At 44.0% G+C, this 24,438-nt stretch overlaps 1 protein-coding gene across 2 annotated transcripts in view; it reads right to left on the bottom strand.

Moving 5' to 3' along the window:
* The window catches only part of FTO (FTO alpha-ketoglutarate dependent dioxygenase), a 184,278-nt gene that overhangs the window by 145,914 nt on the left and 13,926 nt on the right, over positions 1-24,438 (bottom strand). For both annotated transcript variants that reach the window (XM_087729364.1, XM_087729365.1), the window contains exon 2: positions 3,981-4,058. In XM_087729364.1, coding sequence (XP_087585490.1) covers positions 3,981-4,058 — 78 coding nt within the window. The remainder of the gene's footprint in view (positions 1-3,980; positions 4,059-24,438) is intronic.

Genomic DNA, 24,438 nt, shown 5'->3' with positions numbered 1-24,438 from the left:
ATACCAATCAGGCCTCTTTCATTCTCTAGCCAGGCATCCTGCTTTGTCCTACATAAGGAAAACATTAAGAGATCAGAAGACAAAGAAAGGTTGGCGGAAAAAGAAAGGACGAAAAAGGAAGGAAGGAAGGAAGGAAGGAAGGAAGGAAGGAAGGAAGGAAGGAAGGAAAAAAGAGGGAGGAAGAAAGAAAGGGAGGGAGTTAAGGGAGAAAGAAAAAGTGAGGGAGAAAGAAAGAAAGAGAGAGAGAGGGAGGGAGGGAGGAAGAGGAGGGAGAAAGAAAGGGAGGGAGTTAAAGGAAAAAGAAAGAAAGGGAGGTGAGGGAGAAAGAAAGAGGGAGGAGGGAGGGAAGGAAGGAAAGAAGGAAGGAAAGAAAGAGAGAGAAAGAAAGAGAGGGAGGGAGAGAGGAAGAGGAGGGAGAAAGAAGGAGGGAGAAGGGAGAAAGAAAGAAAGTTAGGGAGGTGAGCGAGAAAGAAAGAGGGAGGAGGGAGAGAAGGAAACAAAGAAGGAAGGAAAGAAAGAGAGAGAGAAAGAAAGAGAGAGGGGGGAGGGAGGAAGAGGAGGGAGAAAGGGAGGGAGCTAAGGGAGAAAGAAAGAAAGTGAGGGAGGGAGGTGAGAGAGAAATAAAGAGGGAAGGAGGGAGGGAAGGAAGGAAAGAAAGAAGGAAATAAAGAGAGAGAGAAAGAGAGAAAGAAAGAAAGAAAGAAGGAAGGAAGGAAAGAAAGAAAGAAAGAAAGACACCATTGAACTTGTACTGGACATTTTCAATGATTGAAGGGACAAAACCCACATCACTTCTGCTGTTATCTCTGACAGCTAATATTAAAGATCACCCCATTTTTTTCCACACAGATCTAAGGGGCCCTAAATGAATCTGCTCAAAGAAAAAAATAAACCAGAAGTTTTCAAGCTTAATTTTTTTTTTTTAACATTATCCCAGAACAAAACCTTAACATGCCCGGAGCAGCTCGAGGTCAGGCGATATATTTTTAGCTGCCTACAAATCATACACCGCCTCTCTGTTTCTGTTTTAAGCCAAGATGACCTTGGCACTTAAGTGACAACAGCAGCCACGAGCTCTGCCAAGCCCTCTTTGGGGCCAAGCAAGGATGGCGCCCCAGTTCTCTACGGGGAGATAACAACATTTGGATCAAGAAACCGAAGACATTTCTAAATGGCAGCCTTCCTGATTTGGAGGCCCAGCCTGATGACCTCTACCTACATGGAGACCGAGTCCTAAAAAGATCCTTAAGTAAGAACGACGGCTGTATCTCTTCAAACTAAGAAAAAGTCTCTTTTCCTTTAAGACTTTCGTTTGGCATCTTCCAACTTAACCTAAATGGAGGGGAGGCCAATTGGGCCTCCCCTCCGATTGGGAAATACCATCCCCATAATATTATGCTGTTATATCTTGTATTGGTAAGAAGTGGCGCGGTGGCCTTGAGATGGAGCTCTCACCTCATAATCAGGAGGCTGTGAGTTCGATCCTACTGGGCACACTGAGAATATATCTGCTGAATAGAACTCCATGCTGGCGATAGGAGAGGCATCTGGCCAGTAAATATTCAGCTTCATTCAGTTGCCCAGACTCCACCCGCAAGGGATTATGGGGTCCCAAAAATGTTTTATTGGTATTGAGCAGTGTGGTGACCTAGAGGTGAAGACACTCACCTCCCGCTTGGGAGGTTGAGAGTGCAGCAACATGTTTCTCTATCAGGGCGCAAAGAGAAAATATCTGCTGTGAACTTTATGTGGGCGTCAGGAAGGGCATCTGGCCAGTAAACGCTCAGCTCTGTTCAGTCACCCCGACTCCACCCCAAATCAAAGGATTACAAGGGCATAAAACGAATATAATATTGGTATTATATTATAATACCAGCCAGCACTGTCCGAAGACTCTAGGGGGTGGTTCTCATCTCCGTTTCAAAGCCGAAGAGCCAGCACTGTCCGAAGACGTCTCTGTGGTCATGTGGCCAGAATGAAGGCACATGGAATGCTGTTCCCTTCCCACCAAAGGTCCTATTTTTCTACTTGCATTTTACATGCTTTCGAACTGCTAGGTTGGCAGAAGCTAGGACAAGTAATGGAAGCTCACTCCGCTAGGGATTCGAACCGCTGAACTGTCGACCTTTTTGATGAGCAAGCTCAGCGTCTTAGCCACTGAGCCAACGTGTCCCTTCATGAAGTATAAAGAGAAGAGAATTTAAAGAGCATATTATATAAATATTAATGCTCCCAAAACCATAGAAGTTTACCTGACACTCCTAACTTGATACCTTCCAGGTAACCTAAAAGAGTAACTTCCCCAAAACTCAACAAATTTGACATTTTTAAGTATACCAAATTGGTGGAAATTCTCCATCATTTCAGAACTGGGGTCTTTTTAATCCTATCTCAACAGATCTGAGATGTTTTGTAGGTAAAATGCAATGTCTAAATCTGAATTGCACAACTTTTCTCAACAGATGTGAAGTGATAAATTTTCAACTGCTGTAAAAAGGAATAACCCTCTTCCATCAATCTTTAAAAAGAAAAAGGCAAAAGAACGCACTTTTCTTCCTGAAACAGTGGGGGGGGGGAGGAGGAGAAAGGTGGGGGCCGTTAAAAATGCATCTTTCGACCACATGTCAACATAAGAAAAGTTGACATGGCTATAATATAGGAACTCCTGCTGTAGCTGTTCAAAACTGAGAAAAAGGTTCATTTTTACGTCTTTCATTCAGTATGTTCCTACTTAATTGGAGAGAGAACTTACCCACGTTTTCCCATGTGTTTCGTATTTGTCCAAACTGTTGAAGAAAAAGTTTGCACACTTTTTTTCCATTTCTTTAATAATCCCTCCTTTCCCCCCCCACCATCAGTATGGATTTATGTCTATTCCTATTCTCCCCTGTATTACCAGGGCACAAACCTTGTATCCAGATCAAGTTGAACTCTTCCAAATCACGTCCCTTTCTCTTCAAACTCACCTTCGTAATTGAGACATACCCATATATCCGCTACTCAGTGGTGAAATTCATTTTTTTTAAATTACCGGTTCTGTGGGCGTGGCTTGGTGGGTGTGGTGTGGCTTGGTGGGCGTGGCAGGGGAAAGGTTACTGCAAAATCTCCATTCCCACCCCACTCCAGAGGAAGGATACTGCAAAATCTCCATTTCCTCTCCACTCCAGTGGAAGGTTACTGCAAAATCTCCATTTCCACCAAAATCTCCATTTGCACTCTGGGGCCAGCCAGAGGTGGAATTTGGCAGTTCTCCGAATTACTCAAAATTTCCGCTACCGGTTCTCCAAACTACTCAAAATTTCCGCTATCGGTTTTCTGAACTACTCAAAATTTCTGCTACCGGTTTTCTGAACTACTCAAAATTTCCAGTACCGGTTTTCTGAACTACTCAAAATTTCCGCTATCGTTTTTCTGAACTACTCAAAATTTCCGCTATCGGTTCTTCAAACTACTCAAAATTTCTGCTACTGGTTCTTTGAACTACTCAAAATTTCCGCTATTGGTTTTCTGAACTACTCAAAATTTCCGCTATCGGTTTTCTGAACTACTCAACATTTCCGCTATCGGTTCTTCAAACTACTCAAAATTTCTGCTACAGGTTCTTTGAACTACTCAAAATTTCCGCTACCGGTTCTCCAGAACCTGTTAGAACCTGCTGGATTTCACCCCTGCCGCTACTGTATTTGCAGAGGGGACACCAAGAGAGACCACTAACTTCGTTTATTTACTTTGCAAATAAAGGGAAACTGAGACAAGGGCTCCAATTTGGCCTTATAGGAAACCATGCATTGCAACCAAAATCACCCTTCATTGTCCTCCGTTAATCCGCTTGGATATATTGATTTAATCAATTTTGAGTTTGGAGGTTTCCTCTTGTAAGTAGCGAGCTGAAGTACTCAAGAACAAGATGTAAAAAGAAAGAAAAAGACCGACAAACACATCGTTAAGGTTTCTCAAAATATGTTCCTTTTGAACATTACCAGTTGATGGAAGCCAGGATCTTTTGGGGTCAAATACGGAAGACAGCTCTCACCAAGTTCATGCAGAAGTTTTCGTTTCTGAAAAGACAACAAATAATTATTTCAGAGTCAATAAGATTCCAAACTTCTATTCACCTTACTCTGCAGATGTTGTTGTTTTTTACAAAAAATATGTAAACACAACAGACCTGCCAACCATTCGAAACGTGAGTAGTGAAAAGAGCAAATGTACAATGCAAGTAAAAGATTTTTTCTCCCCCGTATCACATAATTTGAGAGTAAATACACATTGGTGTGATTTCAACCCAATAAAGTGATATCGGAGAAGACCAAACCAGCAGTGAAGATGTGAGTTGGGCATAAAAGCCTCCAAAAACTCAAGGTTCGCTTATCGGATGAGTTTATTGGCCAGAGTGGGAGAGGGAGAGAGAAAGGAAGAGGAGAGAGAAAGAGGAAGAGGGGAAGGAAGGGAAAAAAAGAGGATAAAGAGATGGGGGAAGGGAAGGGAAGGGAGTGGGAGGCAGAGGTGGTATTCAGCCGGTTCTCTCTGGTTTGGGTAAACCGGTAGCGGCGGCTGCGGAAGGCTCCGCCCACCCGCCCCAAGGTAATGTGTGCCTTTCTGCGCATGCGCAGACACGGCGCAAGCTTACATTTGCGAATCTGAAGGGAAGATAAGTGAATACCACCGCTGGTGGGAGGGGCGGGGTGGGGAGGAGAAGAGGGAAGAGGAGAGGAGGGGAGAAAAGAGGAGGGGAGAGAAGAGGAGAGGAGAGAAGAAAAGAGGAGAGGAGAGAAGAGGAGAAAAGAGGAGAGGAGAGAAGAGGAGAGGATAAAAGAGGAGAGGATAAAAGAGGAGAGGAGAAAAAGAGGAGAGGAGAGAAAGGAAAGGAATTCAGAAGGAGCCATTTGTATCTATGTACAATAAAAGACTATTGAGCTGGTAGCATGAGGATATTTCTCGAGTGTGGGGGTAGCGCTATATCCTGACAATTTCTTTCTCAAATGTTAAGCTCTTGGCATAAAAAATGCACTCTGGAGTGGAAGTAATACCGGCTCACATGTGATTGTCAGATCTGACTAAGCGGGTGCTCTCGGGCTTGATGTGCAGACAAACACACACACAGCTGGGGTAGTCTAACACACCGCTCTTCTCATATGCAGGGAGCTGTCACACATGTGTCAAATACATCAAGCCACTTGCAGATTCCACCAAAATAAAATGAAGAAAAAAAGAGGGGGTGTCGTGGGGGTGGGGGGAAGAGAGCGAGCCTGTTCCACCAACCGGTTGGTTGATAATGTGTTTATGCGCACTGCAATGCGCCTGGATATACACCACGCTTGCAAAATCTCAACGGATCAAGAGCTTTCAGAAACAGAAAATTAATTCCTGGACAAAAATAAGTGCGGTGCAGATTTTAAAATGCACATTTAATGGGGGTAAAGAGTGGCCTTTGTCCAAATTTTTTAAAAAACAAATAACTTTCAAATAACCAGGGTTGGGTTTAAACAATTTTTTAAAAATCTGCTCTTCTCACTTCCCCCCCCCCCCAAGTCTTTTCCTCTGTGTGTGCATTTACATATATACAAAAAAAATACTCTCTATGCGGAAAATAAAAATAGAAAGGCGGAGTTGCTTGTGAGATTGTCGGGCGGTGCGTCGTTGTGCTTGAAGTCCATGTTGACGTGTTCAGGCATTCTTCGGAGGGTGTGCAGGAAATGAAAAAGAAATTTTGTTTTGAACACAGAACAAAACGGTCCCAGTCACAGCTCAAAAAACAATGTGAGTGTTCCGTGTTCCAATGAACCCGATGTTTTTTGTGCTCTGATCCCTAGGAAACGCTGAGAATGAGAAAGAAAGAAAAATAGCAAGAGCTGGGAGGGGCCTTGAAGGTCTTCTAGTCCAACCCTCCTGCTAGGGCACGAAACCCTGGACCGGTGATGGCTAACCTTTTTCTCATCGTGTGCCATACCCATAATATAATGTGTGCGCTGGCACGCCCCTGCTCATGACCCATCATGAAACCCCCCCGTGTATGCGCGGATGACACCTCCACGCCTCCCTGAAGCCTCCTGGGACCAGTGGTAGGATTCAGCCAGTTCGCACCTATTCAGGAGAACCGGTTGGTAACTTTCTAAGCAGTTCAGAGAACCGGTTTTTGGAAGAAATCTCCTTTTGTTTTTCTCCACTTTACAGGGCTAATCCTGTAAGGAAGGCAGGAAAGAAACATTCTGGTGTTGTTTCTAGCCTCATCTTTATTGCCCTGCTTACAGAAACTGCCTCTCCGGTTAACCCTTATTACATTATAACAGCTAAGGCGAAGCGCCGATCAACCTGAGTGACGTTGAGTTGGCCACACCCACCCAGTCACAAGACCGCCAAGCCACGCCTACCCAGCTGGTCATTAGGGCAGAGAACCGGTTGTTAAATTATTTGAATCCCACCACTGCCTGGGACAAAAAATGAGGCATGGGGCGGCGGGCACACCACACTCCCCGCACGGCTTTTGCATGCGCCCCACCCCCCCACGCATGGGCGTCAGAGACCCAAAAAATCAGCTGGCCGTCGGAGGGCACTCACGCATGTGTGGTGGAGCTGGCTGAGGCAACGACCCGCGTGCCCGCAAAGAGAGCCCCATTATGGCCCTATACTACTATCTCAGACAAATGGTTGCCCAGCCTCTTCTTAAAATGGACGTTAAAAGTAGTAAATTTAGTAGAGATGGCCAAAATCTCAGCATATTTCAAGGACCATTCAGATGAGAAATACAAGCTGGAATGGAGAAGATGGATTGATTACATTCAAAATAAATATCGGACTAAGAAATTTCAGTTAGCTTATGAATGAACAAGGAATGTTATAATTTATCTAAATTTAGCTTAATAAAAGGGGAGTTAAAGTACAAGAGGGAGGTAGGATGCTATAGTTAGTTAGCTTATGTTAGTGTATGATTGTTAAATGTTTATACCCTGTATTTTGCTCTGGGAAGTTGAGGGGAGGGAGGGTTGGAGGAGGGGAGGGTTAGGGTGGGGGGAGGGAAGGGGAAAGGGAAATATTTGTAAAATTTATTAAAACATTTCAATAAAAAAAGAAAACTTCCAGCGTTGGAACATCCCCAACTTCAATAGAAAGAACAGAGTCCAGTGTTATAGGGCTGGTTCCCCCAGCAAATGCACTCCACTTTCACTGCTAATATTAGCCTAACAAGTGAAAAGATGTGTGAATCATTATGTGTTGATTTACAAATAACCAGGAGTAAGTCTAGCCTCAGGATTTTGCTTCCCCCAGGAGGGCTTCTTATGTTCCCCCCCCAAAAAAACCCCAACCCCATTTATTTCACGCAAGAGCTAAAAATCCTCCTGGCACCCAAGTGTTTCCTTTTCTTTCCTTCTTCCTCCTAATTGTCAAGCCCATACAACACAGATGTTGCGTATCGTCCTGTCTGCTTGCCAGCATCCGAAATGGATGACTACCCTTCACCTGTGTCAACACAAACTTAATTGAAAGCCAAATTTCAGGTTTCGTAAGGTTTCCCCCCAAAGGCAACTGTGCGGTCGCCCAATGGCTGGCTCAAAAGCATCGGCGGCAAAATAAGGTGAGAAATTTATTCTTTGGGCAAAAGACCGAAATTGTCTATTCTCAAACACCGACGAAGCACAGTGATGGGGGAAATCCAAGAAGCCGTTTTAGAGCATAAATACGCCAGCCGATTCAACATTCACGTGGGCCACTAGGATTTACTTCGGTCTTGCTCAGCATGGTACATCTGTTGTAATGTGTAGGATGGCAAACCATGGCACGCGTGAGAGAGGTGGCACACAAAGGACTCTATGTAGGCACGGGCGCTGTCGCCTGGTGGTTTTCATGGGTGCCAGTATGTCTGAAAACCACCTGAAAATGGTAAAAAAAAACAGCCCATTTTCCGGGCTGTTTTCCAAGGCGTTTTTGGCCCAAAAAAATGGCGTGAAAACAGCCCGAAAAACAACCAAAACCGGCCAAAAAACAGGCATGAGCGTGCCAGATAGCTGGTTTTCTGGGTTTCCGGTGCTCTGGCGCACACATGTGCATTCCGATTTGGGTACTTGGTGCCGAAAAGGTTCGCCATTACTGGTGTAGGAGAAGGAGTGGCAAAAACTGTGGGCGGAATTAAAAGAGGCATGCACCTAGAATCCCTACGTAGCCATGAGTGGACTAACTAACCAATTTTGTTGTATTTAAGTACAATGACAATAAAGATTATACTTAAGTTCAACTCCTCTTGAATTCTGGTCTGTTCTATTCTAACTAGGTTGGCATAAACTGCTTTACAAGTCTGGTTAGTAGCTTTTCCGAAGAGTCAGAATGAGGTATCATCATTCATGTCAACCAAGAGACAGGTGTATCTTCTGCATATGGTGGATATATTCTACTACTAAGGGCTGATGATGAACTCTATAAAGAAATCAAACTTTTCCAGAGTCCTTAATTCAATTAAAAGTTACCCTACATCAGGATTGGGTAACTTTTAATGGTCCAAAGCTTGAATGGGTATGGTGATAGCACAAGATGGAAGGAATCAATCAATCGTGCATGTGAGGACAATTTAAGGTTTCCATGTTTTCCTGGAACTGCAAGTTTTTTGCACGCTCACACATCCAGAGGTGTTATGCCTATTTTAGCACTTCCTCTATAGTCCTCACGCGTTTCCCACCTCAAAATTACGGAAACTCTTGACCTCAATTTTAGCAAGCATGGCCAAGAGTCTTTCTGGAAACTAGAAAAGAGGGAGCAGACTTTAAAAAGATGGGACATGTTTCTTTTGCCATATAAAAAGTGCCTTTGCCCCATCAGATAAGAATCAAGGAGACCCATTCCATCATACCTTTTACGAGCAATTCCACAGACCATCTGTGGCTTGCAAGTGTACTTAATTTACAGCTTATTTTCAGATTAACAGATGAATCATGATCACAAAACCAACATGTTGGGCATCCAACATTTAAGAGCTGTGGTGGCGCAGTGGTTAGAGTGCAGTACTGCGGGCTACTTCTGCTGACTGGCGGCTGCCTGCAATTCGGCAGTTCAAATCTCACTAGGTTCAAAGTTGACTCAGCCTTCCATCCTTCCGAGGTGGGTAAAATGAGGACCCAGATTGTTGGGGGCAAGAGGCTGACTCTGTAAACCGCTTAGAGAAATCTGTAAAGCACTGTGAAGTATTATATAAGTCTAAGTGCTATTACTATTTTTTTTCTTCCTTCCTTCCTTCCTTCCTTCCTTCCTTCCTTCCTTCCTTCCTTCCTTCCTTCCTTCCTTCCTTCCTTCCTTCCTTCCTTCCTTCCTTGTTGGTGCAGTGTTAAGAATGCGATATTACAGGCTAGCTCTGCCCACTGCTAGGAGTTCGATTCTGGCTGGCTGAAGGTTGAATCAGCCTTCCATCCTTCCAAAGTCGGTAAAACAAGGACCCAGATTGTTGGGGGCAATGTGGTGACTCTGTAAACTGCTTAGGTCTGCAAAGCACTGTGAAGCAATATATAAGTCGAAGTGCTATTGCTATTTTCCTTCCTTCCTTCCCTCTCTCCTTCTCAGTAGCAATAGCAATAGCAGTTAGACTTATATACTGCTTCATAGGGCTTTCAGCCCTCTCTAAGCGGTTTACAGAGTCAGCATATCGCCCCCACAATCTGGGTCCTCATTTTACCCACCTCGGAAGGATGGAAGGCTGAGTCAACCTTGAGCCGGTGAGATTTGAACCGCCGAACTGCAGCTTAGCAGTCAGCTGAAGTGGCTGCAGTACTGACACTCTAACCACTGCGCCACCCCAGCTCATTTCAGTTAGAAGGTAGTATTGCAGGCTAATTCTGCCGACTGCAAGGGGTTCAATCCTGACCGGCTCAAGGTTGACTCATCCTTCCATCCTTCCAAGGTCGATAAAACGAGGACTCAGACTTTTGAGGGCAAGAGGCTGACTCCGTAAAACACTTAGAGAGGGTTGTAAAAGCACTGTGAAGCGGTATATAAATCCAAGTGCTACTGCTATCCCCTCCTGCTTGTCTTCAATTTTTGCAAACTAACCCACAGGTGTCCTGCTAACAAAACCACATTCCCCCCCCCCCCCACAGTTGATTTAAAAGGGTGAAGTGCCTCAAGAATTCAATGAATACAAAGGAAAGTGTAGTTTCCCAGCACACTTTTTATTTATCTTCACACCAAAAGAGTTCCCCGGGGATAATAGGCTTCGCAACTCTGCGGTGATGTCTGCTTTTGGCACGACTACAGATTACTATAATGAACTTCAAATGTACTTCTGTCAGGCTGGGATTGATAATGTTGCCTGGTGTGTGTACTTTGGGCCTCCTCGGTTGATCTGCTCAGTTCTGTAACTATTGAAATATACTTGCGCTGGCTTGTCTGATAGAAAGTCAATCAGGCTAATAACATGAGAACTGTTCTGCATATTGAGATTCATCCAAGCTTGCAGGCGGAATCCATTACTGATTAACTTCCCCCCACATCGGTCTATAAATACCACTCTGGCCGCTAACTTGTCCGGAGTGCAAATTTCTCAACAAGCTAAAGGGGAAGGGAAATTTCTGTACCGGAAGTCCTCGGCTTACGACCACGACTGAGCCCAGAATTGAGGTTGCTCACCGTGAGACCTTTGTTAAGCGGCTTTTGCTCCGTTTTTCTTTTCCACACTTGTTCAGTGAATCACCGGAGTTGTCAAATTAGCCCCACGGTCATTAAGTGAATCCGCCTTCTCAGTTGTCTTTTGCGTCTCAGAATCACGTGAACTTGGGACACCGCAATCGTGATAGATATATGAACCAGCTGTCAAGCTGTAAGTCGCGTGACCGTGGAGTTGTACGTGTGAAAAATGGTGCCCAAGTCACTTTTTTCAGTGCTGTTGTAACTCCCAACAGTCACTAAATGAATTGTTGCAAATCGAGGACTACCTGCAGTGAGTAGAAGGCTGGATTAAGGAGCTCCCCCATCTAACGCTACAAACCTGCGGTTCTACCATTTAAGGGCTTTGAGTTCTCTTTCTTCAGGTGGCCCTTACCCAAGAGAGATGCTTACTACACATTGACAGATTAACAGAGTTGGAAGGGACTTTATAGGTCATCTAGTCCAACCCCCCCTGCTCAAGCAGGAGACCCTACCCCATTTCTGAAAAACAGCAGTCCAATCTCTTCTTGAAAGTCTCAAATGATGAAGCCCACACAACTTCTGAAGGCAACTTCTGTTCCATGGGTTGATTGTTCTCACTGTCAGAAAATTTCTCCTTATTTCTAGGTTGAATCTCTTAATCAGTTTCCATCCATTGCTCCTTGTTTGGCCTCTGGGTGCTTTGGGAAACAGCTGGAGCCCCTTCCTCTCTGGGGCAGCCCCTCTAATATTGGAAGACTGCTATCATGTCTCCCCTGGCCCTTCTCTTCTCTAGACTAGCCATGCCCAGTTCCTGAAACTGTTCTTCATATGTTTTAGTCTTCAGTCCCCTAATCATCCTGGTTGCTCTTCTCCTCACTCTTTCTAGAATCTCAACATCTTTTTTATAGTGTGGTGATCAAAACTGGATGCAGTACTCTAGGTGTGGTCTTACTAGGGCTTTATAGAGTGGTATTAGCACCTCACTTGATCTTGATTGCATCCCTCTGTTAATGCAATTTAGGATCGTGTTGGCGTTTTTGAATGCCACTGCACACTGCTGGTTCATATTTAGCTGGTTGTCCACTAAGACTCCAAGATCCCTCTCACAGTCACTGCTATTAAGCCTGGTTTCACTCAGTTTATATGTGTCCTTTGGGTTTTTCTTACCTAAGTGTAGGACTTTACTTTTCTCTACATTGAATTTCATTTTGTTAGATAGGGCGCAGTGTTCAAGTCGGTCAAGATCCTTCTGGATCTTGAGCCTACCAAAGTCAAGACTATCAATAGCAGGGGGTCAGCTAACTGCGGCTCTGGAGCTGCATGTGGCTCTTTCCTTCCTCTGCTGCGGCTCCGTCACCAGTCGGCGCCACAATTTTGAGAGACGCTTCCGGTGGGAGGGGGGAAGAAGCACAGTGAGCCAGGAGAAGACTCTTTGGCAAGGGGAGGGTTTTCCAGTTGTCTCCATAATTGATAGGGCTTTCGGTTATGACAGGTAGAGGGAAAAGTACGCCACGCTAGGAGGACGCTCTATGGTGGGGGAACTGAACTTCCGGCCAGCTCCAGAACTGAACAGGGGGGCTTCCAGTTAGGACCTTTGTGGCTCCCGGTGTTTTCTGTGGGAAACGGGTCCAAATAACTCTTTTGAGTGTTTAAGTTTGCCGACCCCTGACCTATAGGATCAAAGTGGTGTGAAATTAACGGGATTATTTTCAGCATGAAAACATGTTCCGGAGAGTTACATGTCACCAACCTTACGAAACTGAATTACATCCGTAATGATCAGATGCTTCGTTTGGACCTTCCCGATTCCCCCCGTTGCAATTCTTACTCTGATGCTCAAACCTTCCCATCCAAATGGAAAGTCAGCTGCATTGGTGACGGATCATCCCCAAATATTTGCCGACTCCAATCATACGTTGGTATGTCTGGCACAGCAGTGGCAATGTTCAACCTTCCGAGTTAAAACACTGAACTCTTGGCAGCTGTCGCCTGCGTTGATTTCGGATTCAAAACGAAACAAAACCTTAAGAAATGAACGTCCGATTCCATCAAAGAAAAATTCCCCAAATTCTTTATTGTTTTTTTTTTAAAAGCCTCGTCTTCGTCCCGAGTGGGGGCGTTTTTACAAAGTCACTTTTGAGGATCGTACTGAAGATGCTCGGCAGTCTAAGAATAGGTGCTAAGTGCTACTGCCTCTGTCCACACCATTGGCTAAAGAGCAGATCAATAAGCAGCTGGAGCATTAAATCCCACATATACTGGCTGTCAGGCCCATTACACAGTGCTCCAACATCTTCATAGTTACAAAATGGCTGCTTCCTGCAAAGTTTTTCATCTCCTCACCAGCGGGAAGCACAATGTGAAGTCGCCCCAATTTATCTCATCCATCGTGAATTAGATCAAGAAAATGCCTAACTTCATCGGGATAACTACATAGAATATTTTTTCCCCTCCAGAATAGAGAAAAAGAACATGCATTAGCCCTTCCTTTCTTTATTTGGGTTAAGAATCTGTGTTCGGTTTTCTATCTGCAAGACTGCGAATCAACAGTATAATGGTTCGCTATGGGAATATGTTTTGGGTTTTGTTTACATCGAACTTTCTCATCCAGAGGCTGCATCTGAATTTCTTGGAAATCTGGAACTGGGAACACAGAAGGTCAAGATCAATAATCTCTCTCTCTCTCCTTCCTTCCTTCCTTCCTTCCTTCCTTCCTTCCTTCCTTCCTTCCTTTCTCTCTCTCTCTCCTTCCTTCCTTTTCTTTCTCTCTCTCTCTCTCTTCTTTTCCTTCCTTCCTTTCTCTTTCTCCTTCCTTCCTTTTCTTTTTGTCTCTCTCTTCTTTTCCTCCCTCCCTCCCTTCTTTTTTTCTTTTTTCTTTCTTTCTTTCCCTGCAAATGCAAGCAGATAAATAGGTACCACTTTGGTTGGAAAGCAATAGCATTCCGTGCGCCTCAGGATATAATCACGCTGGCCACATGACCACAGAAATATCTTCGGACAGTGCTGGCTCCCTCGGCAAAGAAACAGAGATGAGAGTTTTCCACTAGATCGAACACAACTGGACAGGGAAATTGTTTATCTTAAAGAGATGTATGGGTCCCTGTTGAGGGCTTGGTGTATTGCAAAGCTATAGGAACAGAAACTTGCATTTCTGAATATGCTTCCTCCCTCCCTTTATCTTCATTTAAACTAGGAAGGGGCTCGTAAGTTACTCATTTTCTTGACTCAGATCTCTTTTATCTGACTCCTTCCTTCCTTCCTTCCTTCCTTCCTTCCTTCCTTCCTTCCTTCCTTCCTTCCTTCCTTCCTTCTTTCTTGTTTAGTCTCCATGTATGTGGGAATGGGAAGTAAACGCTTTTAACTGCTGTAACTTTAATTATTGACCACATGCTTCCAAGGCATTAATTAATTCAGCAACACTTCTGAACTTTGGAAGTGGAGCAAAGTTAAGTACCGCTCCAAGATTGTAATAGGACGCAAGCTGCTACTGTGCTTCTTGTATCTGGTAAATATTATTTTGAAGGCCAACCTAAACCATCCAGGAGCTATCCAACGTTGAACTAGACCTCAACAATTTTTAACTTGGGATCAGTGGAAAAACCACATCATTTATTTCCAGGCAAATCCAGGTCAATCTATTGGAACACCTGGATGACTGAGAGCATAAAGCAGGATGGGGGTGACTTGGGAAGACCAAAAGATTTACCGAATTGGCATGACTAAACGCCGAAGGCGCACAGAACGCTGTTACCTTCCCACCAAAGGTGGTTCCATTTTTTTACATGCTTTTGAACTGCTAGGTTGGCTGAAGCTGAGACATGTAACGGGAGCTCCCTCTGTTACGTGGTGCTAGGGATTCGAACTGGCGAACTGCTGACCTTTCTGATTGACAAGCTCAGCATCTTAGCCACTGAGCCACCACGTCCCTTAAGAGATGGGTGACTATACAAATGGATTACCTAAAATGAACATAAACAAAACGACAAGGAAACCAGCACGTTCTTGGTGAAGAGAGATCCTTCAGGACAGAGTGGAAAACTCAGAAATTGCAGAATGTAGAATAAATTACAATGCAAAGGAAGACAGTTGCACATGTATGCATACCAGTGGTGGGTTTCAAAAATTGTTCGAACCTACTCTGTGGGTGTGGCCTCTTTTGTGGGAGTGGCTTGCCACCTATGTGACCAGATGGGAGTGGCTTGCTGCCCCTGTGACCGGATATGAAGATGCCGATGACACCTGTCAGAACCACCTTAAATTACCTCACACACAGCACTGGCATGCATAAGAATAGGATGTAAACTTGTTTTTTAAAAGGCATCTTTGGTTTGCGTTAAAACAACTTCAACACACGCAATGTTCTGATTGCACCACAAACGCAGTAGTCATCCTTACCTTTCACAGAGGCACTGAGTTTTATAAATAGGAGCATGATAGTGTAGAATAATCATATCCAAGGACCAGTGGTGGGTTTCAAAAAATTTTTGGAACCTCTTCTGTAGGTTTGGCCTGCTTTCCAGGTCCACTGATGGAACCTCTTCTAACCGGTTTGGTAGATTTGACGAACCGGTTCTACCAAATAGGTGCGAACTGGTAGGAACCCACCTCTGATGCATACATGCCCCTTTGGCCATCTCATTATGAAGTAAGTGCCAGAACATCACATTCCACTCAAGCAAATTTCCTTGAAATAAATTCTCATCAAATTAAATGAGAACTAGTAAAGGGGGGGGGGGAGAGAAAAAAGCAGAATTCTCTGCGTGACTCTTAACTGTTAAAGTCAGAACATCCGTAATACAGTCAGCCTATAAAGTCCTTCTCCAGTTTTAATTTTCAATATCAAGTCTATATCAGATCTAAACTATCGGTCAATTGCAAAAGGGGAGGGACTTTCTTTATGATTTAAATAAAAGGGGTTGGATAAAACCCAAAAATAAAAATAAGGGGCGTTGTGGCTCAGGGGCTAGGACGCTGAGCTTGTTGATCAGAAAAGTCGGCAGTTCGGCGGTTCAAATCCCTCGTGCAACGTAACGGAGTGAGCTCCCATTACTTGCCCCAGCTTTTGCCAACCTAGCAGTTGGAAAGCATGTAAAAATGCAAGTAGAAAAATAGGAACCACCTTTGGTAGGAAGGTAACAGCGTTCCGTGCATCTTCGGTGTTTAGTCATGCCGGCCACATGACCATGGAGATGTCTTCAGACAGCGCTGGCTCTTCGGCTTTGAAACAGGGATGAACACTGCCCCTTAGAGTCAGGAACGACTAGCGCATATGTGCAAGGGGAAGCTTTAACTTTACCTAAAATGCTAGGATCACAAATCAGTACTGTAAGTCATACAAAATTGAAGAATGCGTTTGGAGAAATCACACCGCTTTTCGGTATCCAAGATGATAAAAAAAGGAGGTAGAAAGTTAACCTTCCTACAAATAAACCTGCTAAATCCTAAATAATTCCCCTTTCTGGGGGCATTTGCTGTCAAAATAAACTAACTGAAAATGAAAAGTGCAACAGGACTTTAGAACCTTAAAAGGTTTCCACATAATTTTAAACGACTTGTAGAGTCGACAGAGTACGCTTCCTTGTTTATTTTCTCTTCTTTTCACCCACGTTGAAAAAAAATCAACCTCTCTGCATTTTGGACCATCTTCCCCATCCTTTTACACAAAAATCCCAAACTTTGTTTGCGCTAAGACTATGCTAAACCCCAGGAAGAGGTTAATATACACCCGCACGGAAAGTAACAGTGTCATACAGGCCTTCGGTTCCGACCCGCTTCGTTTTATTTACAGAATGCACAATATGTCACGTACAAAAACATCGGTGGAGAAATGTGAGGTGGGTATTAAGTGCCTCTGTTAGTGAGAAATTCTGCTAATTATTATACCAAATAAGCCGAGTTAACAGCCCAGAGCTGTGAGAGGAACATGTTTTGGGGCATTAAACGACTTCCTTGGATGGAGACGAATATATTACACTATGCCCTTTAACAATAAAACAGTATTGCTGACACCTTTAAAGATCTGGGGTATTGTGTAGAAGGTCTAAAGAATTGATAAAGCAAAGTTTCAATGCCACCTAGTGACATGCTAAGAAACTTCAACCTCTACACTGAAAGGCCCATTTTAGACAGAGAATGTGCCTCAGTGGCTAAGATGCTCAGCTTGTTGATCAGAAAGATTGGCAGTTTGGCGGTTCGAATCCCTAGGGCCGCGTAACGGAGTGAGCTGCCGTTCCTTGTCCCAGCTTCTGCCAACCTAGCAGTTTGAAAGCATGTAAAAAAATGCAAGTAGAAAAATAGGAACCACCTTTGGGGGGAAGGTGACAGCGTTCCTCCATGCGCCTTTGGCGTTGAGTCATGCCGGCCACATGACCACGGAGAACGCCTTCGGACAGCGTTGGTTCTACGGCTTTGAAACGGAGATGAGCACCGCCCCCTAGTTGGGAATGAAAAGCACAGATGCACAAGGGGAACCTTTACCTTACAGTCAAGGATGGAATCACAAACTACTGACATTGTCATGGACACAATGTGGAGAAAGGTGGACTGAACCACGAGACTTGGATGTTCTCTCTGACTCAAGATAGCTTTGCCCAACACAATCTAGTTCAGAAGTCTATATCATAGAAGACACGCTAACTAGGAAACACTGGATATTGAAATCAATGTATCTAGATACCAACAAGAGATGTGGTAGGGTGATTTGTAGGAATTATCCTGAATTTCACAAGAGTTAAGACAGGCAATCAAGAAACCTTCTAAGTTTCAGACTCCAGTGGCTATCAACCCCAACCAACATGGCCAAGGTCCAAGGGTCCATACTAAGCTACAGTCCAAAACTACAAATTAACCATGACATGCAAGAATGCACAATCAATGGAGTTCCACCTATGATTCATGTCTCGTAATGACCTGTGCTCCACAGCCTGTAGTATTAATTAAGATTTAACTTCAATTATCACATCTACACACCCAAGTTGCCATGAGATAGACTCACACGCTGGCAGATGTCGATCAGATGATGAGAGAAACTGAACAGAGAAACATGGCGTTGTTTATGTCTCTAAAAACATCATGCATGAGAAATTAACCCAACATTTAGATAATAGACTGTTCAAAGCATGATGATAGCTTAGATTAGAGAGCTGAAATTACTACTGGAAAAGTCATTATGTTTCCCCAATTCCAAAAAAAAAGTCAGAATTTGTTATAGACATCAAACACACAACCAAATTCTAGAATAGATTGTATATAAAATCATATATCCTATTATTTTTCTCTTTTATTGACAAAACACGTTTCGGCAATAAACATGTCATTTTGTTTCAGTATTAACAAACGTTTACTTGTACAACATGTGAGGACATTAAATTCAATCAGTTTATTGCACGAAAGACAACATTACACCTTTTAAAAGTAACAATAAAATACCTATTCACATTTCAAGTTTCTTTGGTATCCGTTTTCTATAAATCATCATTCTCTCTTGGTTTATAGAACTCATTTCCACATCTTTTATTCTCTGTTCAGATTAACCATAAAAATAGCTTTTTATGATGCATTTCCAATACATATTGTGCTTTCCAATACTCTGAAAAAGCATTTTCGGGCAATATTGACAATATGGTCAGACGGAAGCTAACTTATTAATATTACTAAAAATGCTTTAACAGGCATTTGTATTAATTTCGGTACAAAAATGACAAGAAGACAATATTTCCCACTAAAACTATTGCACCCCAAAACTCCTTTGAATGCTAATAATTGCAACGGCGCTTAAGACTTATATGCCACTTCATGGTGCTTTACAGCCTTCTCTAAGCAGTTTACAGAACCAGCCTATTGCCGCCAACAATCTGGGTCCTCATTTTACTGACCTTGGAAGGACAGAAGGCTGAGTCAACCTTGAGCCGGTCCAGATTGAACCGCTGGCAGTTGGCAGAGTTAGCCTACGCCACCAGGGCTCTTACAAGTACCAGTTCAAATATCCAGAAAAAGCATCGATTCCATATTAGATTTCTGAGAACTGTAATCTTCAAAGTTAGTTGTTTAAGTTGTATGTGCTTTTCAAATTATTTCTTATTTTTTAAAAATATTTTTTTTTGTCATTTTGAGGGGAAGTTAGCATTTTTGTTTATTTTTACGTAGCGGGACACTAATTTAACTGTATATATATGTATTTATAGTTAAAATGCATAGTATAAATACTCATGCATTTGAATCTACTGCAGTGACGGCTAACCTTTTCCGGACCGAATGCCCAAAGTGCGTGAACCCCCAAAATGCATTGAGCCCCCCCGGTGCATGCGTGTGCAACCCCCCCTACATACGCACCCCCCTGCATCCGTGTGTGACCCCTCTGCACGCCACGCCCCTTGTGCATACACGCAAAGCTCCCCCGCGCATGCACATGCGACTTTCCCATCCACATGCGCAGCAGAGACCTGAATGCCAGCTAGCCAGCGGGAGGCACATATGCATGCGCAGTGGAACTGAACTGGGGCGACGGCTCGCATCCTATCACAGTGGGCGCTGCGTGCCCCCTCTGGCACATGTGTCATAGGTTCACCATCCTTGATCTACTGTATATCCAGCTGTACATTGATGGAATTGAATAACATGGTTTCAATTCTTGAACTATCCGTCTCAATCTTCAAGCGTCCCTTAATATCAAACGGGTTTCTTTTTGTGACGCATTCCTTCTTCTAAAACCTACTAGCCTCCTCGTTATTCTAGGAAGAAAATCTCAAAAAAAACACCACAAACCACCAAGCCAACTGTGCTGCATCTGAACGCTGTTCAACTTAACAACAAGCACACCAGCTCCTGCCAAGAACTTGCTCAGGGTGTAAATATTTAATGTTAATACCGTCCTTCACTCAGTGCTCACATTGTCTGATCAAGCATCTCTCTCTGTATCTTAGACGCACCAGCGGAAGGAAACACATTTTCCCAGTCGCACAAACTCTAGCTTTCTCTGCTTAAGTTCTTTTGAAGTTCAATAATTTACTGTGTGCTTAAGGGCCGTTCCCTGCAAGGCCACAACTGCAGGCTGCAGGAAATTGTCCAGCGGATCTTGTGGATGAAAGAAAAAAGTAATGGTTCTTCTAGTACAATGAGGTTGTTGTTAGCTGGGAAGTCGTGTCTGGCCCATCGCGACACCACGGACAACGTTCCTCCAGGCCTTCCTGTCCTCTACCATCCTCTGGAGTCCATTTAAGCTCACCGACTGCTTTGATGACTCCATCCAGCCACCTCTGTGTCATCCCCTTCTTCTTCTGCCCTTAACAATTCTCAGCATTAGGCCCTTCTCCAGTGAGTCCTTCCTTCTCATCAGGTGTTCAAGGTATTTAAATTTCATCTTCAGGATCTGGCCTTCTAAAGAGCAGTCGGGGTTGATCTCCTCTAGCACTGACCAGTTACCATGCCACAGAAATGGCTGCCTTTAGCAAATTTGGCACGGATTCATTTACAATGTCAAGGTAGTCAACAGGAGGTGGTATTTGCCAGTTCTCTGAACTACTCAAAATTTCCACTACGGGTTCTCCAGAACCTGCTGGATTTCACCCCTGGTTCTTAGTTAGTCCACTGGTCAATCAGGTCCACCTCTCTGCAATTCCCACCATTGACCAACCTAATGTTTTCAGAAAACCCGCAAGTAGAATGTAGACTTTGAGACCTCAAGACTTCAATTCTCAGAATTCTCCAGCCAGACATGTTGGCTGGGGAATTCTGGGAATTGAAGTACGCAAGTCTTAATGTTTCCAAGGTTGGATACCCCTGGGCTGAAACATTCTGGGAGTTGAAGTCCACAGGTCTTAAAATTGCCAAGGTTGGACACCTCTGCTGTAGACATTTCCAACTGTTAGCTCCAACGAGTTCCGTTTAGTCCCCGTTATTAATATTCCCTGCTAAATACCTTCACCTTCAGAGCTTTCCCTATTCCTTTGTCCAAGCCAACAAAGAAGGCTCCATTAGTCAAAGCCTCCAGTTGGCTGAAGTGTTACTTCTCTGCTTGAACACTGTGTGTGAGTCCTTGGCTGCTCACTTGAATCTGCTGGGAACAAGCAGCCTCCTTCTGTGCTTTTCTAATAGCTACATCTTGCAAGGAGATTTTTTTCATTAGCCATCTCCCACCCATCTCAGTGTAAGATTTCCTACACCTCCCTACTCAGCGAGGACATCCCTCATTGAGCACTAACCCTTCATCTCCAACCTGGCAAATGCTAAACATAAATTACATTTTGTGGTAGCCCCAATGTGACATGGAGAGGAGAGAATGATAAACAAGGAATAAGCGCAAGGGCCAGTTGGGTGAGACCATGATTACAGTCCTATTAATCTTGTGTGTAGTCACTGGGCTGCAGAGAATTACTTCGTCCAGCCTATGTTATACACGGCAGACAATAAAGGTAGGTCAGAGAAGATCCATCTCCTGCTTGTTTTGCATTTCAGTGTCTAAAAAGACCATTCCTGGACATTTTGGAATGTGGTATTCTCCCCGCGTCCCTCACTGAAATTAATAGATGCCAAAATATATCTCAGAGTATAATCTGTCTTGACGCATGGTGGTAGAATTGTTGTTCATTCGCCAAAAGATGACCAACTCCTCAGGACCACATGGACCAGGTTCACCGACAAAAGGGCGACCAACAAATGCGTGCCCGACTAAACCGCGGTTACAAAACCGTGAGTTCTATACTGCGCCGATGAATGAACGCTGAATCGCGCCAACAACAGCGCACTGACAGAAGCGCGCTATAAACCTAAACCTAACCCTAACCCTAACCCTAAACCTAACCCCAAACCTAACCCTAACCCTAACCCTAACCCTAAACCTAACCCTAAGCCTTACCTTAACTTAAATCGCTCTTCTGTTGACGCACTGTTATTGGTGCGCTGTTGTCGGCGCGTTGATGATGTCGCGGTTTTAACGACGTGGTTTTGTCGGTGCGCTTTTGTCGTGCGCGCATTTGTCGGGTCACGCATGGACCATAGGGTTCTGATCTAGGCTTCACAAAATCACAAAGCAGACTCCTTGCCCCGACAAAACCCTTTTTATTAAGCTAATGTGAATTCCTCTCATTCACATCCAGCAAAGTCCTGGCAAACAGCCTTTCAAAGGTGAATTGACAACCACAGACCTTCTCAGGCTTGGAGAGCTGCCAGGCCGATATCTTCCAAACGCAACACTGAACAAGAAAATACGCGGCAAGGAATCTCTGAGAGTCACAAATAAATCTTCACCTAGTGAAGCGAACTAATTGTCTCCTGCAAACTCGGTTTAGAACTCATGGTTTTGTCACCGCGGTTTAGTCAGGCGCGCTTTTGTCGGTCGCCCTTTTGTCGGTGAACCCCAGAATGTTATTGATCATGGACAACCAGTTCCCTGAAACAACCCGAAACTTCCACCAGTTAGCCAGGCAAATACTTTTGGGAAGTTCACACCTATCCTGCGATGACAACACCGTTTGATGGACCTCAAACGGCGGATAACGAAAGCAGGAAGCTAACTGTCTCCCAACACCCTCAATTTTCCTTCGGCGCCTTGAAGGCCCATTACGGAGAAGATGTTCTGCTGAGCATCTTTGTAAAGAAACGCCTGTCACAATCCGGGATGCAAATTTAATTATTTCAAGGTAAAATATTTCATCTCGTCTCAAGGTCCTTCAAAAAAGAGAGAGAGAGAGAGAGAAAAGAAATTGCACCAGTAAACAAGCACTACAATGCAATCAGGTGTCAGCGATGTATTTGATCTCACGGAAAAATATGTCACAAATCACTGGCAAAAAATGGGTCGGCACAGACAACAAAGAGGGAATCTGTCAGTGGACCAGGTCGCTCGCACGAGTTTGCCTATTAGCACACCAGATCTTTCTGCTCCTGTCTCTTGACGTCCTTTTCAAAAGAGAGAGAGAGAGAGAGAGGGAGAGAGAGAGAGAAACCAACAACCTGACAGTGTGTTGTTAGCTTTGCGTTTGATGTGATTTTGCTACAGTAAGCAGAAATCAGGGGGAGGAAAAAGCACTGAAGAGAACAACTGGTAGACAAACTCTAAGAAAGGCTGAGACACACCAAGAAAATGGCAGAGGTGACATCAAATGCTTCTTTGCTCGCTTACGGCAAGCTACTGTTTACAATACCGTTCCTTTCTCTCTCTTTTTTAAAGTATCTTTTCTTTTTTTTAAAGCTCAAGATGCAAAAGGCGATGCAGAAAAAGGGGACTTTTTTTCTCTCGCGGTTGAAAAAAAGGTGCTAAAATTTCTCTGGTTTTTATTTTGTTTGTTTGTTTGTTTGTTTGCTGTTGTTGTTGATCCAAAACACCTTTACGGATGTTGTCTTGCAAAAAAACACACCCATTTTTTAATTCCTCTGTCCCGTTCTTTGTCTACAGAGGCTAAGACAAAAATTAAAGGAGGGAGGTACAAGGAGGTACAAGAGGAATGGACCAAGAATTATGGTATTTTGGAGCAGATGTCGTCCCGAGATGCAAAAGGAGAGATGGGATTAATTTTAACCTTGGGGATGAGTCACACTTCTCCCTAGGATATTGTTGGGTTTGGTTGTTGTGTGTTGTGGAAAGCCAGCTGTTGTGGCTTATTAAACTAAGCTCTAACGGGTCCTATGATCTGCTTCTATTACTCTACTTTGTACAGATAGGAATGTGTGCATGACTTTGGCAGCTCACGCTAAGATTTCATGAAAATTTATTCTACTTTAATACGAGCATAACTTTTCTCTCCAAATTTGCAATAAGAACAGTAAACCGATTGCTAGTATTAGAATGTTTATTTCTTTAAATATTGCCTGCCTGCCTGCCTACCTGCCTATCATGCCTGCCTGCCTATCTATCTACATGCCTGCCTGCCTGCCTGCCTGCCTGTCTACCTACCTACCTACCTACCTATCATGCCTGCCTGCCTGCCTATCTATCTATCATGCCTGCCTGCCTGCCTGCCTGCCTATCATGCCTGCCTGCCTGCCTATTTATCTATCATGCCTGCCAGCCTGCCAGCCTGCCAGCCTGCCTGCCTGCCTGCCTGCCTGCCTGCCTGCCTGCCTGCCTGCCTGCCTGCCTGCCTGCCTGCCTGCCTGCCTGCCTGCCTGCCTGCCTGCCTGTCTGCCTGCCTATCTATCTATCTATCTATCTATCTATCTATCTATCTATCTATCTATCTATCTATCTATCTATCTATCTATCTATCTATCTATCTATCTATCTATCTCACTGCCAAAATGCTATGGCCATGAAGAAGCTTGGCCATGTTTACGCAAAGCTTATATTATGCGATCACTATTGAACTGCCAAAATCAGCGAGATTTATGTAGGTGGATTCAACCATTGGCAAAGTCAGGTGGATGAAAAGAAGCATGAAAAGGGCAAACATATTTGATCTCATATAAGTAGCATCTCTCAAGCAATGTCTGAGAAGGCACCTTGAAAAGTGGCCCTTCCTTCCTTCCTTCCTTCCTTCCTTCCTTCCTTCCTTCCTTCCTTCCTTCCTTCCTTCCTTCCTTCCTGCCTTCCCAGAGAAAGTAAAATGGAAGAATATTCTGCCACAGTTTAGATTTACCACCCCATATTACCTACAGTATCAATGCAGATTTCTGCCTTCAGGGTATCCATACACCATTCATTCCGCACCATCTCCTTGGCCAAAGACAGTTACAACAATATATTTTGCTTTTTTGAGAAATCAAATGTACAGAGTGGAGAGAGAGGGAGGGAGGAAGAAGGAGACAGTGAAAGAGACAGAGAAAGAGAGAGGGAGGGAGGGAAGGAAGCGGGAAGAGAGATAGGGAGAGATGGGGAGAGGAAGAAGAAGATAGAGAAAG

This window comes from Thamnophis sirtalis, unplaced genomic scaffold (assembly GCF_051295495.1).
Source record: "Thamnophis sirtalis isolate CommonGarterSnake01/CBP01778 unplaced genomic scaffold, rThaSir2_p1.2 scaffold_14, whole genome shotgun sequence".
In the NCBI taxonomy this organism is placed as follows: Eukaryota; Metazoa; Chordata; class Lepidosauria; order Squamata; family Natricidae; genus Thamnophis; species Thamnophis sirtalis.
The sequence above is the reverse complement of the archived record's forward strand: the minus strand, read 5'-3'. Positions and strand labels throughout refer to the sequence as shown.